At 38.0% G+C, this 16706-nt stretch overlaps 1 protein-coding gene across 1 annotated transcript in view; it reads right to left on the reverse strand.

The window, feature by feature from the left end:
* Positions 1–16706, reverse strand: part of LOC124137213 (zinc transporter ZIP11-like) — a 69029-nt gene that overhangs the window by 50552 nt on the left and 1771 nt on the right. Inside the window, exons 2-5 of the mRNA XM_048392412.1 lie at positions 10163–10201; positions 6804–6971; positions 4264–4363; positions 1700–1900 (exon numbers count right to left, since the gene is read on the reverse strand). Coding sequence (XP_048248369.1) covers positions 1700–1900; positions 4264–4363; positions 6804–6971; positions 10163–10201 — 508 coding nt within the window. The remainder of the gene's footprint in view (positions 1–1699; positions 1901–4263; positions 4364–6803; positions 6972–10162; positions 10202–16706) is intronic.

The following is a 16706-nucleotide window of genomic DNA, read 5'->3' on the forward strand; positions in this document are numbered from 1 at the left end:
ACAATGATTGAATGTACTAACAGATTACAATGAGTGAATGTACTAACAGATTACAATGATTAAATGTTTAAACAAATTATGATGAATAAATGTATAGACTATATACACATAACAAAATGTAATCATGCAGGGTTTTTTTAAGATGTGCAAATGCCAAAATATTTATAAACAATTAGTCAAGGACATGAAAATTGATGTTTTCTTTCTTCCTTCTTTTAAAGTTTGTTTGTTGTTTGATGCCGCACTCAGAAAAGTAATTTCTGCATTGTTTGTTTTAGAACGCCCACTCAGCAATATTGCAGCCATATGATGGCAGTCTGTAAATAATGGAGTCTGGACCAGACAGTCTAGTGATTGACATCCATAGCATCGATCTAGGCAATTTGGATACAATGACATGCCTGACCACCCGATCCCGTTAGTCACCTCTTATGACAAGCATAGTCGCCTTTTACGGTAAGCATGGGTTGCTGAAGACCTAATGGTTGGATGGTTTGTTGTTTAACGCTGCATTCAGCAATATTCAAGCTATTTGATGGTGATTTGTAAATAATCGAGTCTGGACCAGAAAATCAAGTGATTGATATCACGAGCATCTATCAACGCAATTGGGATTGATGACATGCATTAACCAAGTCAATGAGCCTGACCACTTAATCCCGTTAGTCGCCTCTTATGACAAGCATAGTCGCCTTTTATGCCGAAGTTGCTGAAGAGCTATTCTAACCCGGGTCTTCACAGGTAATATGACAATGGAAGATGTATGGGGGATTAAATTAAATTTAAATTAAATAGAAGTGGCAAGGTAGCTATGGAATGAAGGACAAAGTATTGCTTTGGTTTTGTGTTTTAACACCATACTCAGCAATACTCCAGCTATATGATGTTAAATAGATAATGTAATATCTACCAGACAATCTAGTGATTGACATCACAAGCTTCGATCCATACAAAAGGGACATGATGGCAAGCAATCAACCAAGTCACCGAGTCTGATCACCTAATCCATTTAGTCGCTTGTTATAAGAATTGGATGGTGGGCACCTATTCTTACCCGGAATCCCAACCAATTACCAAAATATACAGTAAAAGTAACCCGTCCTTGATCATATATTGCTACCCCACCTTTTCCCCCTCTGAAGAACCAATAGCTACTTTCTGGAGGTTAATGAAACAAGATTCTGTGTTAATGGTCCTCAGCCCTTACTTGGTATATTATGATTCTGTGTTAATGGTCCTCAGTCCTACTTTTATTATGATTCTGTGTTAATGGTCATCAGCCCTTACCTGGTATATTATGATTCTGTGTTAACGGTCATCAGCCCTTACCTGGTATATTATGATTCTGTGTTAATGGTCATCAGCCCTACTTTTATTATGATTCTGTGTTAATGGTCATCAGCCCTTACCTGGTATATTATGATTCTGTGTTAATGGTCATCAGCCCTTACCTGGTATATTATGATTCTGTGTTAACGGTCATCAGCCCTTACCTGGTATATTATGATTCTGTGTTAATGGTCCTCAGTCCTACTTTTATTATGATTCTGTGTTAATGGTCATCAGCCCTTACCTGGTATATTATGATTCTGTGTTAATGGTCATCAGCCCTTACCTGGTATATTATGATTCTGTGTTAATGGTCATCAGCCCTTACCTGGTATATTATGATTCTGTGTTAATGGTCATCAGCCCTTACCTGGTATATTATGAACTGTAATGGCGACTATTAACAAGAGTATTCTTCTCCAGCTGGTATTCCTGGATTCTGTAAGGTGCTTCTCAGAGACAGACAAGTCTATAGACTCATGGTTAGAAGCAGCCTGGTAATAACTGTTGGTCGGCACTGGTCGCCTCTGTCGTGTGCCAGCTGGTGACTTGGCGAAGTTATCATCGTAACCTGAAGCCAGGAACATTGAAGACGGAGTGAGTCAGTTGGTTTTAAAGCCACTGGGATTCTTAAATTGATGCCGGTCACAGACACTTACTACTTTGGTGAAACCAAAGAGAATGGGAATGGTGCTGATAGGACAAGGATAATAATCATTGAGAATCTGTGATTCAAACCAACAACCAGTGGATCCTTACAGGGCTAAGGGAGATAATCTGCAGGGAACAGACTTTCATATGGTAGTTATAAAAAAACAGCTTTGCAATGACAATGTAATGGTGCTGATAAGATAAGGACAAAATCATTGTAAATCTGTAATTCCTACCAACAACAACTGGATCCTGGTAGGTCAAAGGGAGACAATCTGAAGACAGACTTTCAAAGTGTCATATCATATAGTAGTCAAATCAGATTTGCCGTGGGAACCTGCTATGTTTTATCAGGCCTGGTTCAGGCAAACCTGGGAATTTTAGTTCAAGCCTTCATCTTCAATGATTCCACGCTTACGGATCTGCCATTTTTTCGGATGGGGTAGGGGGAGATATATTTTAATACTTTTGTTTTATCAATGAGAATTATGAGTGTACAAACAAAAATGAAATGCACAAAATATAATATTCTCTACCCTTTCATAAAACAACATCAGTATATCATGTGTATGGCTGAAACAATGCTGATACAACAGCAAATCTTTTAAATGTCATACAACAACAGAGGTACTGAATGTTGCTGTACGCTGCAGTCAGCATTATTCCAGCAATATCACTGTGCCCTCTCAATTAGATTGTTTGTTACTTAACACCACTCTCAGCAATATTCCAGCTATATAACAGTAACCTGTAAATAATCAAATCTGTACCAGACAATCCAGTGATCAATTTTGTGAGCAACGATCCACTCTATTGAGGCACCAGAACGTGTTATCAACCAAGTCACCGAGCCTGACCACCTGATCGCCCCTTACTACACAAATAGGTTGCTGGGGACCTGCCGGTTATCTGCCAAAACGCCTACATGCCAAAACACCTGGTGAACAAGCAGGTTTTCTTATCTTAACACTATTCCGGGAAATACAAGTTGGTTTAAAACCGAGTGAAGGTTGGAGCATAAATGTACCTAAAGTATTTAAATAAACCAATTTCAACCAATTGTATTAAGAGTATGTTTGCTCAGGAATGTAGAGAGACAGACTTGTATTCACTTGAAGCGTGTAAAAACCACATGTAAGGGAAAGTGACCATAGATGGTAATATCCTTAGGAATTCTACAGAACACAACCATCCTCCAGAATATACAGCGTGTCTGCTTTGTCAACAACTTGAGGAAGAGAGCAAGAGAAGAAACAACACAAATGCACACACTGTACAACGGAGAACTAGCCAACTATAACCAAGAAGAAACACGTATCCTGTCTGCCTTTCCATCCACGAGCAGCGCCCTCTACCGCCACAGAAGGAAGAGCTGCTGGACTGCCTCTGCTTCCACAAGCAGTTATTCAAGACACCTGGATCGAAGCCATGGATGACATGCCAGAGCTGTTGAATTCACTGACTATGCGGTTGTCAACTGGGTTGACGACAGAGCACGATTCCGGCTGCCATTGTGGAACCATCACTCAACGATAGGTCTGGGAACAAACAACAATCTGGAAGGATTCCACAGCAGACTGAACAGTGGACTACCCCATCGACATCCCAACATCTACCACTTCATTGAAGTCATCAAGAAGTAAGATCATGCAGATCGGGGCAAGATTTCGCAGATCGACTTTGGTGCCGCCCCCAGGAGTAGAAAACGAGTCTACCGAGAGGTAGAGAATCGCTTGTACTGCTTAAAAGATCATTTGGCCCAGGGATTAAAAACACCCATTCAATACTTGAAAGCTGTTGGTCATCTTTTGAAACTTGGCTAGTGACTTATTGTGTTTATCATCTGACTGATTAGTAAAATAAAATGTATGTAAATATTCTTGGGGTTATTCCATTTAAATGACAAAGGTAACAGGCAGGGGATTAGGTGTGCATTCAACTGTTGTTATAAGCTGTAGGTGTTTTGGCATGTAGGCGTTTTGGGAGGACACCGACCTAACCTACCAAAGAATTCCCCTGGGGCTGGCCCATAGATAATCAAGTCTAGGACAGGCAAACCAGTAATTAGTTAGTACCATGAGTATTGATCAGAGCCATCAAGGTAAGATAACATACAGTTCACCAGCCACTTATTTTAACTGACCAACCCTCAATTTAGTGGGCATGGGGTTGTGGGGAAATTCTGTCCAGAATCAGCACTTGGGGAATATCCTAAAAGAGTTGCCTGTCTTGTATCATATATACATGGCTTCTTACCTTGATGTTGCATCATGTCAAACTTACCTTGGTCAAATGCTTGAGGAGGTGAATAATTTAAGTTCCCATCTTTTTCTAACTTTGTCTCCACATCCAGAGAATGGGCAAGATCGCTTGGGTTACCTCCCTTAGATGAAAAAAGATCAATGTCATCAAAATTCTGATGAATGTCACAATGTTATAAAATACTGCAGCCAGCAATGTTATCGCAAACTCCCACCTGCCTGGAAATAGTCTCATCTAGACCAGACAAACCGGTGATTGAGGGCATGAGCAACATGTCTGACGGCACAACATTAGCATGGTCATACACTGCGACCGCCTGCATTCCCATCTTTACTGGTTATGACAAGAGTCTAGCAAAATATGACAAAAAGAACTTATAGATTTCCGGCAAAAGAAGTCTGACATTACACCAGTGATCATTAATGGAGAAACCCAACAACTTGTGTCAGAATACAAGTACCTCAGAACCATCACTGACAATAACTTGACATTTTCTCAAAACACAGATACCATTCACGGATAGTGTCAATCTCACCTATACTTTTTACGGAAACTGAGATCTTTTAACATTGACTCTAAAATAATGTTGTATTCAGTCTGTTTTAACATTCTCTGTGCAATACTGGTACCGTGGCCTCTCACAACAAAACAAGAATAGACTGAAGAAATTGTAGGATTAGGAGGACAGATTGCCAGATGTGTATGCGAGAACCTGGAAGTTTTATACGAAAAGAATGTTGATTTAGCCCCATGAATTTTAGACAATCCATCTCACTTTTTAAACTCTTGTCATTCTATTTCACCATCAGGAAGAAGATATCTCATTTTGAAAGTTCAATCTAAACACTCCAACACCTTTTCCATTCCAGTTAGCATATCACTTTTAAACAAATATTAAATCCTTGTGTGAGCAAATTTTAATTTTGGAATGACAACAAAACAAAAACTAAATGAATATACCTACAACTCTTTCTCTATAATAATATACAAATTTCAGATCACAAACAATCGTAATTTAGATGAGATTCACTTAGTCTTTAGATAAGGCGGCACTGAGTTTTCATGAACATACCCTCGTGCAAGAATGGTCACTGAGCGTGAATTACGAATTTTGAACTTTTTCTAGTGGCCAAACAGCAAGTTGGATTTAGATTTTTTAGAACATACCACGATTCAATTGTTTCCAGAGTTGTCCAAAAAACTTGAAAACTGTGACTTAATCTTTCAAATGTAATTCATAAACAACGTGAATGTCAACAGTCTTTTCAACTTCCGGTGACATTTCTGGCTGCTGCACATGGCAAACACGCCACCTTCTGCGGGAAGTAAATGACTTAATTGTTGCCAATTAAACAAAAGGGTGAACCTGGAGCAATAGTCGTCGTATACTGAACTGTCACTTCTAATTAATTGAAAAGTCCATATTGATAAGATATAATTTGATATGGTCAGAGACCCGGTCTCTGATACAGTACACACGACAGAAGGAAATAAGACAGCGAAATTGGCGAATGCACTGGAATGTAAGTAATGTATTTTTTGCCAACAAACTGTCGCTACTTCATTTCATCATTTTTAAATATATATTAAGTTACAATATAAACACACATTGTCGAAATTTGGTAACTGCAGATTGTCTCCTGCATGCCAACGAAATGAACTGCTGATGGTGGTCAACATGCCTCCTAAACGATCTATAATTGTCCTCACGAATAATTCCCAATAAAGTTGACAATGAACAGAAAAACATAAATATTAGTGTAATTTCTCCAAAAGTAGACAATCAACAGAAACATAAGTACTAATGTAATGTTTTGTTAATACTAATGCTAATATTTCTAAATATGCGCAGTGGAATAATTTATGTTCGAAAATAGGATATCCGAGGATATATCCATATAATCTTGTAACATTAATTGCAACATTATTCGAGTCACAAGTACCGAAAATTAAATACAGTTTCCAATGTGTCAAGAGAAATATCTCTGAAAATTAGCAAAATTTCACCACACGCCAAAAAATCTCATTGCTTTTGGACTAGGGTAGATTTTCTCCCAAAGGTAAAAATATCAAGGATAATCCTTGAATCCCCTTTATTTATTATGTTTTTTGTGACATTTGTGATGCTCAGATGTAAGAATTCCCTTACAGGCAAAGAAGCATTATCTTATCTTATCCCCCACATCAAACCCTGGCACATACCGGGTAGTTACAAAGAAAACAACTTGGTGAAACAATGGTTAAAACATATCCTAGTGTTAATTCACTTTATACCACTAGGGTGCGTTATTCTTTGTAATGACCCCGCACCCACAACGTGCCAAGGTTGAAATTATTCGATTCAGACAAGAGTGATGCCATCCGTGATTGATGGTGTTGCAATGTTGCATATAGTGCATCACTTATCATGGAGAAAGTCTATCTCACCCTTGAGGAGAACGCTAACCTACCTTACTGTCACTCTTAGCATCTGGTCATTCTATTATTCAAACATTTTCTTTGACAAAATTTGCCAAACGTCCTCAAACTCTATTGTTTTTTGCATGTTTAGTTGAACATACCATATTTGGTAAAACTATGTCTGCAGCATAGACAAAGATGGCCCCAAGAACAAATCCCACAGCCACAGGGATGAAAGCCCACTCTCCATTCTGCCCATACAGCCCTGAGTGTTCAGCAAACTCTATCGCCGGAGCCAGCAGTGACCAGTAGGATGCTGCTGTCATCACCTGCAACACACATGGATAACATGGTCAACCATGAATAACACTCAGTCACAGAAAACACCAATGCATAACACTCATGCTGCGTCATGCATAACACTCATGGAAAACACCCATGGATAACACTCATGAATGAAACCTATGGCGAACATGGATAACACCTATGGATAACACTCATGGATAACACCAATGGATGAAACCCATGGATGAAACCCATGGATAACACTCATGGAAAACACCTATGGATAACACTCATGGAAAACACTGATAACACCCATGGATGAAAAAAAACAAAAACCACACTCATGGATAATACCCATGGATAACACTCATGGATGACACTCATAGATTATACCCATGGATAACACTCATGGATGACACCCATGGATAACGCTCATGGATGACACCCATGGATAACGCTCATGGATGAAACCCATGGATAACGCTCATGGATGAAACCCATGGATAACACTCATGGATGAAACCTATGGATAACACTCATGGATAACACCAATGGATAACACTCATGGATAACACCAATGGATGAAACCCATGGATGAAACCCATGGATAACACTCATGGAAAACACCTATGGATAACACTCATGGAAAACACTGATAACACCCATGGATGAAAAAAAACAAAAACCACACTCATGGATAATACCCATGGATAACACTCATGGATGACACTCATAGATTATACCCATGGATAATACCCATGGATAACACTCATGGATGATACCCATGGATAACGCTCATGGATGAAACCCATGGATAACACTCATGGATGAAACCTATGGATAACACTCATGGATGAAACCTATGGATAACACTCATGGATGAAACCCATGTATAACATGAACTAGAATGTGTTTTTACTCAAAAACATATGTTCCCCTTCCTTTTTTTATACATTAGTTAATAGCTGTTACCATGGTTACTGTAAATGTGTTTGCAAATCCATAAAATAATAATAGCAAATTTTAGACTGGAAAGATAATGGTTTCATGCAGAAATATTCATTAGCTGTAGAGATTTAGTGGGAAACATACAAGAAATTAAAAATTTGAAAATATGAAAATGCAATAGATGCACATGTTTCATGCAAAAATATTCATTAGTTTGAGGGTTATGATTCAGAAATGATGCCTTGAGTTGTTTGAGGCCCAATTGTTTCCATGGACGAAATAAAATTTAGAAAGATTAAAAAAGGCACTCGTAATCTGATGAGCAATGCATATGCCAAGTTTTGTTGAAAATTATTGAATGGTTTTCAAGTTATGGCTCTGAATAGTATGGGAATGTGACGCTGACACCAAAACCAATGCCAACTGCGAACCAAGCTAAACATGCTAAAAACAAAATGTCTCCCCTCCCTTCTGAACACCTCCCTTCTGGACACCTTCCAATAACATTCATGGACAACACCCTTGGATCATGTGGATTGATTTAAGATAGAGATGTAACCAGTGTTTGAAATGAAACAAATGTAAAACTACGGGACTGACACAAGATCTACCTCCACAGGCCCGAGGGCATGTGCTTATTTCGAACACTGGGTGTAACTAACTTACCCGGTACCACAATCTCATACAAATCAGATCTTAGTTCCTGCTAAAGCTGAACAAAGATCTGAAGACATCCCATTATGGGTCACGTCAGATTGGGAAAGTGACAGTTGAATGTGTTTTCTAACAATGCAACGTCGAAAAGCATAACGCAGAGTAGTCTGTATGACAGTTAGAGGCTGTATGGCTGATTCTGTTAAAATCACTGTCTATCTCTCGCTCAGTGGGATAAACTTTTGAAGTGGAAGAGACTTTTCATAGCCCTGGGGAGTATTGCCATACAAGCTCGGCCATCTATTAGCATGATTAGACATTTCAGAATTTTCCTAGTTCAGTTTTCAAATTTGGAATCGAGAACTTTGTCAAAATATAAAAGTGTAGCCTGGAATGAAAGTTGCCAGTTTGAAACTAGTGCCATAAAGCTCAAGAAAGCTGCTTTATGATTGGCTAATGTTTGCTTCTTGTTAGTAATTTCACTGGTTGGTCAAAGTTTGCAAAAGATCATTCTGATGTAAGCTGGAATGGGATGTCCTCAGATCTTTGTCTAGCAGTAGCGAGAACTGAGATCTGCTTTTTATGAGATTGCCCTGTATCATGATACATGTATTGTATCAGTAGGTCATGCATCGATACAAATCAATACAAGAGCCAATATATCATGGTATGTATAGGCATTATAATGATGACATGCAAAATGGCATGCACAAAAAATGAAAAATACTATTTTCTGGTTGTGTCATTTGTAAGGATCTCAAGACAATGTACAGTCAAGTCTCGTTAATCCGACACTCGTTAATCCGACACTCGGCTTTATCTGACACAAATGATGGGAACCGATTGATTCAGCGCTATTTAGTCCCGTTAATCCGACATTCTCGCACTCCGACTCCGACACACCTAATTTGCAACGAATTACCGAAATCACTCATTAATCAGTCTCGTTAATCCGACACAGTGGTCAGCGTACTCCGTGGTCATCTGCCCGCGAGTACACAACCCCGTGTTTTGACACGCACCGGCTGCAGAGATTAACTTTAACAATTAACACTAGATGCTGGGATCATAAAGAATTTCAAGCTTTATTATAAGAAACAAATGAAATTACACCTCGACAATGTTGATGCTGAAGAACCACCAGCCCTAGACGTCAAGCGAACAGGGGACTTTGAGAAATGTGCCTTCAAAATGTGAGAAACAGAAAACACTGACAGACTATTTTAAGTAGATGAAGCAAGTTGTTAAGACAGTAGCACTTGCATTTACACGAGGAAACACACGGTTATTATCTATCGTGAAGATGTCCGATTTTCGATCACAAATCACTTAATTTCGTTAATCCGACATACTCGTTAATCCGACACAATCATGTGCAACCAACGATGTCGGATTAACGAGACTTGACTGTATCTGTAAATGACTAAAAAAATGTCAGGTGTCGCATTATGTATCATGACATGACCAGATCCAATCTGACAATATGTTGAGATATCAGAGTCCTGCACCAAATCCACTTCACCCAACCCTCTCTGGATTCAATCTGATATGTTTTACTGTAAAGTCACGAGCCCCTAAGGCCAATTGAGGAAATATTCAAATTCATTTTCAAAATATTCACATAAATACTTACCCCAGCAGCAAATCCAAGACTTCCATCAAGTATTTTTCTCTGAAATTAAAAATGCATATTTTACACATTTCTAGTGAAAGATGTATATCGTCGTATTCATTGTATAAAGAGACCCGAGCACTAAGAAAATGGGAGATGGGAGCTTATTAACATGTAGCCTGACTCCTAGGCCCTAGAGAATAAATTAAAAAAGGAGTCCAGCTCAAGTCTAGAATGATTTGGCATGTCTACACTGCCTCAGGTGAAAATAAGGATTGTTCTGGGCTCCAAAAATAAAACAAATTCTTTTTGTAGATATATGCTTTTAAATAAGAGAACTTTATTTCTGAGACTAAATGTCAATCAATATGATACACAAGTTAACTTTGTCATCAGAGATTGACAAGTAGAGAATAAATTTAGTTCAAACGATGATGGAACCAAAACATTTCCAATAATAGTTACAACTTACAAGGCAATTATTTACACCTTCTACACCAATATGTCTTCTCCAAATAGTCTATAACATACACAAGAAAAAATGGACTGTCGGTTCTATTTTGAGGCTAAGTATTGGGCACTTGTCAACGTATGGTGACGATTACTCACAGATTGGTCTAGCAGTTGGTCATGGCGGGTACAGTGAAATGGTACACCAACTTTTTGATCCGAAACGCATCATGATACCTTGCTCATGATCCGATACCTATCACGACACATGCATGTGCTCATATCTGTGGTGAGTATGCCATCTTTTTCATAGACAATATGGCCAACTACTTGGCACACTGATGACTTACAGTTGGTAGTGTCAAGTATGGCGCAATGGATGACTTACAGTTGGTAGTGTCAAGTATGGCGCAATGGATGACTTACAGTTGGTAGTGTCAAGTATGGCACAATGGATGACTTACAGTTGGTAGTGTCAAGTATGGCGCAATGGATGACTTACAGTTGGTAGTGTCAAGTATGGTGCAATGGATGACTTACAGTTGGTAGTGTCAAGTATGGCGCAATGGATAACTTACAGTTGGTAGTGTCAAGTATGGCACACTGATGACTTACAGTTGGTAGTGTCAAGTATGGCGCAATGGATGACTTACAGTTGGTAGTGTCAAGTATGGCGAAATGGATGACAATATTTACATTTCACGACTAATGTCACTAATTATTAGTGTTTGGTGAAACAGTTATTCAAGCAAATGTTGAAGGTAAGAATCAATATTTTTTACTTGGTGTGTGACAGTGATCGATACTTGTATTGAGAAGTAAAAAATCGTAATCCACCGATGCATCACCGACTAATCAATATAATAGTTAATCATTACCATCATTATTACAGAGTGACACAGTTTCATATTCATAATTCCATCCATAATTGTAATTCTAAATTACACGAATGTAAATATAGCAGTTGGAGCAAGGAGCAGTTTGGATTCCTAGACAAAACTCTGAGCTAAATGTGTCACGTTTAATAAGCTTAGAGTACGTAGGCCACTGGTTCACATGTGTCCCACCATGGTTAGATCTAATACAGTAGAACACGGATATAACGAACGCGGATAGAGCGAACAAACGGATAGAACGAACAAACGGATACAATGAACTGTTAAAAAATTCCCGATTTATCTCCTATATAATATCATATAAAATTTATGTATATAACAAACTTTCTACAGCGAACTAACGGATAAAGCGAACTGATATCTGATCACCGACAAACCCATCTACCACTAATTAGTGACGTGTATAGCGAACTGAGAAATCTCACTCAGTGTCAAGTGTCACTGACAATTGGCTGCATGCAATCAACGGTGAATCAACACAATCGAGGCCAGAGCAAAATCACCGACTACACATCTCCCCAGATGTAAATCATAAAATGTGAATATGTTTACATGTATTTGATAACAATGTTCCAAAAATGTTATGAATTAAATGATATTATATGAATGTCATAAAATGTTATCAGTTGAATGCTATGAAGTGATCATTGCTAATACAAGTCAATGCTGCAAGATTTTATCCAAGATGACAGACGTTTCCGAGCGAAAAACTATAAAGTGAACAACAGATATATGGAACCGATTTCTCTGGTCCCTTGTAGTTCATTATATCCATGTTCTACTGTAATCACAAAATGCCTATCATTGTCTATTCTAAATGTACATGTTACCATGGTTACATGTGACTTAAGCTGCACTTGTACACGTTTACTTTTTTAGACAAAATAAAATGATGAATTAATTCAACTTCCAATGCTACACGTTCAGCGTCTAAACACTGCTAAGTCAACACTGACAGCAACAGCTTGCTATCAGCAATATACTCTTTATCATGGTAGTAAAGCAGGCGTAGCAGCCAACTTATCCATGGTTAAACATGATCTATCTTTGTAATTTGTTTTGAGGCTGCAGTGATCTTTTCCCCATTAATGTTCTGGCAAAACTAATATTATTATCACTGAATACAATGAATTGTCTGTTCTTTAAAAATAATAATGATAAACTGCAGCAAATAGGCAATTTGGTGACAGCTGACATTACATACAGGCTAAGATCAGAAATATCTTATAAATAAAACACATTAATTTGTTCTGATTCATCATGTGTTCATAGCACATGGTGTTCATGGTGAATCATTTGACATGTCTGCTGTTATTTCAATGTAATGTTACCAGGCACACCAACAGCATGAACAACAGCCTTGTCACTCCTGCTGTTGATCTCACAGCTGTGACACAAGCCGGGACAAGGTGTGGGAAGGAACACGCTAACCTGATACAACATCTCAGAACACAGACAGATTTATTTGCAGTGCAAGTTTCTTTTTTTCTGAAATACATTATTCATTTCTTATTGGACATAAGATTGATTTACATCATCAGAATAATTCAATTTATAGGAGTTCACAGAGACACCATGACTGGATTATTCATGGAAAGTACAAGCATAATTTTCCAGTGGAGATGTCGTTGAAAACTGCAGTAACACTTGGTTTGATTGTTTGATTGATTGTTTGTTGTTTAACGCCGCACTCAGCAATATTCAAGCTAAATGATGGCGGTCTGTAAATAATCGAGTCTGGACCACACAATCCAGTGATTGACATCATGAGCATCGATCCACGTAATTGGGATATGAGGACATGCATCAACCAAGTCAGCGAGCCTGACCACCCAATCCTGTCAGTTGCCTCTTACGACAAGCATTGTCACCTTTTACGGCAAGCATGGGTTGCTGAAGACCTATTCTACCCCGGGTAAGTAACACTAGGATAAACGGTGGGTGGAGAACACTTGGAAAACCGAGGGAGGATGGGGCAGGTAATAATATTTTAATTTTGTTTTCAAAACTATAAAATGCTATCAGAAAAAAAACCATAAAATGGTCCTGCCATAGACACAACTAGAGAATCAACACTTGTAACTCACATGGCTCAAACTTCTAGGAAGAAGCATTTTATACAATCACTACCTAAACTGTTCAAACATCTGCCAGATGTGTCAGGTGTGTTGAAATAGAGCCACACACCATATTTCAGCATCACATAGATCTGCTTATATGCCCACCATTATCCAATCAGCATGATCAGTTTACAGATCAATTATGCCCATGAATACTGTTCAAACATTCAAATGGATTTGCATTTGCACAGGCAATCCCATGGCAAACCTTCTCAGTCTGATTTGAGTTCTATTTGCAAAACTGACATTGTAATACTTTGGTTTGGCTTAAAAGAGTGATTTTGTGGATAATTTTAATAATAAACTACACCATTTGTAAAAGGTACTTAGTACCTATCCTATTTAATCATAATTTGAACAGAATGCAATATAAAATAGAGGTAATTAGGAATATGTGTGATAATTGGGGTAAACATAAAGTAATAAGCAATAATCAGTAATCAGTAATCAGAATAAGCAAGTTTGACTAAAGTTTTGACAAAAGGAAGTAATAACAAGGGCTGACTGGTCAATTATAAACCTCATTTTAGAAGGAATAATGTCACAGTAAAATCTTTTGTTGTGGACATGAGATGATGTCATAGAGGCACCATATCAACAAATACTTGAGTCAATTGAGCAAATTGATTCAAGTGACAAGTCAATAAATAATTAGGTTTCTGTGACCTTTGGAAAATGGATACACTTGAGGAATGTGCAGTGATTAAGTACTTGCAGAAAAAGGGATTAACTCCAAAAGCCATCCATGGAGATATGAGTACAGCACGAGAGAAGGCTGCCCTTTCCTGTGCCACCATAAAGATGGCGGAATCAGAGGTTGAGCATGGCATGGAGAGCCTTGAAGATTACCCCATTCTAAAAGTCTTGTCAACAACAGAAATGAACCAGAAAATCCACAATATTATGCTGCCTGACAGACGACTGACCGGCCATTGCTTGTTCAGTGGGCATTTCCCAGGAGAGAGTACATTTCATTATCACAGGAACTTTGGCAATGAAGAAAGTATCAGCTCGTTGGAATCCAAAACTTCTGACATCTGATCAAATATGCGCCAGACACAACATGTCTCGTGATTATCCAGCTGTCTGAAGCTGATCCAGAAAGGTTCTTGCAATGATTTGTGACTTTGAGTCCAAACAACAATCTGCTTACTGCTTTTTATTGCAAAAGGCGACTAACAGGATCAGGTTTATTTACAGACCGCCGTCATATACAGTAGCTGGAATATTGCTGAGTGCGGCGTTAAACATCAAACAAACAAACAAAACTGCTTTTTGTGGATATACCTCTATGACATAAGGTAATGTCCATAGCAAAAGACCCCACTATTATGTAAATCCTTCTATATGAGGCTCATCAATCAACCATCTTAACTAAAACAATGCCGTTTAACTCAAATGAGACCCCTGTCTACATAGTTAATGCCTTGAAACTCTGAATACAGTGATTCCTCACTAGAGCGCTACCTTCGGGGTCCAAATAATTGATGAGCGTTATAGATGATCAGCGGTTTAACGAAGTTCGAGTCGTGGGTGGCAGATGACCAACAAAACAGTATACATGCTCTGCCAACCTAACACGATCTACGTTGCATGTTTCAGAAGTTATTTATGATTCATAGTGTAAAAAAGAATTGATCGAGTCTTAATATGCGCTTTCAAAAAAACCCAACACATCGTATCCCTTCAGGTGAATAAGCAGGTAGATCTATAATATAATTATTGATTGAAATTTTGAATATAATTAAAAAAACATATTGTAAACATTAGTCTAGATAAACAATGAACATTTTTTTTATCACCAGATATTATAATAATAGGATCAAATTGCGTACTTCAGTTCGGTTTCAGTTCAGTTTGGAAAACTTGAGTTTATTGAAAATGTTAGTTAATTTGGGGAGCCATGCTTTACCGTGCGCTATAACCGAGTTAGCGCTATATTGAAGGGCGCAATAACGAGGGAACACTATATTCATGTTCGTAAATTTCATAAACAATGATAAACTCTGGGCAACTTTTGTTTTGGTGGACAAGTTGTTTCCTAGAGAGACAGGTAAAGCTGGATAAATCAGCTCCATATATAAAACCACTAAACCAGTTTGAAAGTAAAAACAGGGTACATTACTCTGATGGTAGAAATTGCATTGGAAAAGCCAGACCAGCTGGAACTGATAATAATGAATTGGATCTTTCACAGTATACCCATAAGCACCTTAAGCATATCAAGACATAAAAATATGTTTAGAAATCACTTCCTTTACAGTATTATTCTGATTAAGTTTGAAAACCCTTCTTTTCAACTGTGGGAAAATGACTTGACATGAACAAATGGTCTCTTCTGAACATCACCAGCATGTGTCAGAGGTTCACATAAATAATTACTTGTGGGAAATATAGAGTACACAAATGTTAAATATACTATAATTATTAATTGTATATTTAGCCTGTTTTTACCCCATGGGTTTATCAATTCCCTCCCTGCAGTATTTTCATTAATGTTGCCGTTACCATGGTTCCAGAACAAACACAAGCAGCGACCCACATCTGTCATGGTGTATGCTCCACTGATTTGATGGCTGGGATGATCAAGATCCACAGATATGGTACATGTGAAATAACCGGAAAATTGATCTACATGATAAAATGGATGCATCATAACAACTTTATAATTTCTTTGCCAGCAACAAATTTTGTACTTGCCCAAAGGATACATTAAATATGAGGTGAATTGCTTTGTACCTGTGGCTGATATTGTAGATAACCCATACTGACAGGTTTGCTGATCTGACTGTGACTGATGGGTGAACATTATGAATGAGGTGTCAATCATTATGCAATAGACAGCTTTAGAAGTCAATGCTAATAACCAGCTAGCTCATTGATGGTCAATGTTCAAAGTTCATTTGGACAAATGTGTTAACAGCTTCATGTATATATGTAAAAAAAGTGTCCTTTATCTTGGGAATGCTTTTTCTGTTCATAAACTATCTGACCTTGAATTTTGTCAAAAATCTAAAATATTTTGATTGTCTTGTTGACCATGTTAACAATTTCATTTCCAGTACAGCACTGTATATTTGAACACTTGTTGTTTAATAT

This window comes from Haliotis rufescens, unplaced genomic scaffold (genome assembly GCF_023055435.1).
Source record: "Haliotis rufescens isolate VD_foot unplaced genomic scaffold, xgHalRufe1.0.p SCAF_11, whole genome shotgun sequence".
In the NCBI taxonomy this organism is placed as follows: domain Eukaryota; kingdom Metazoa; phylum Mollusca; class Gastropoda; order Lepetellida; family Haliotidae; genus Haliotis; species Haliotis rufescens.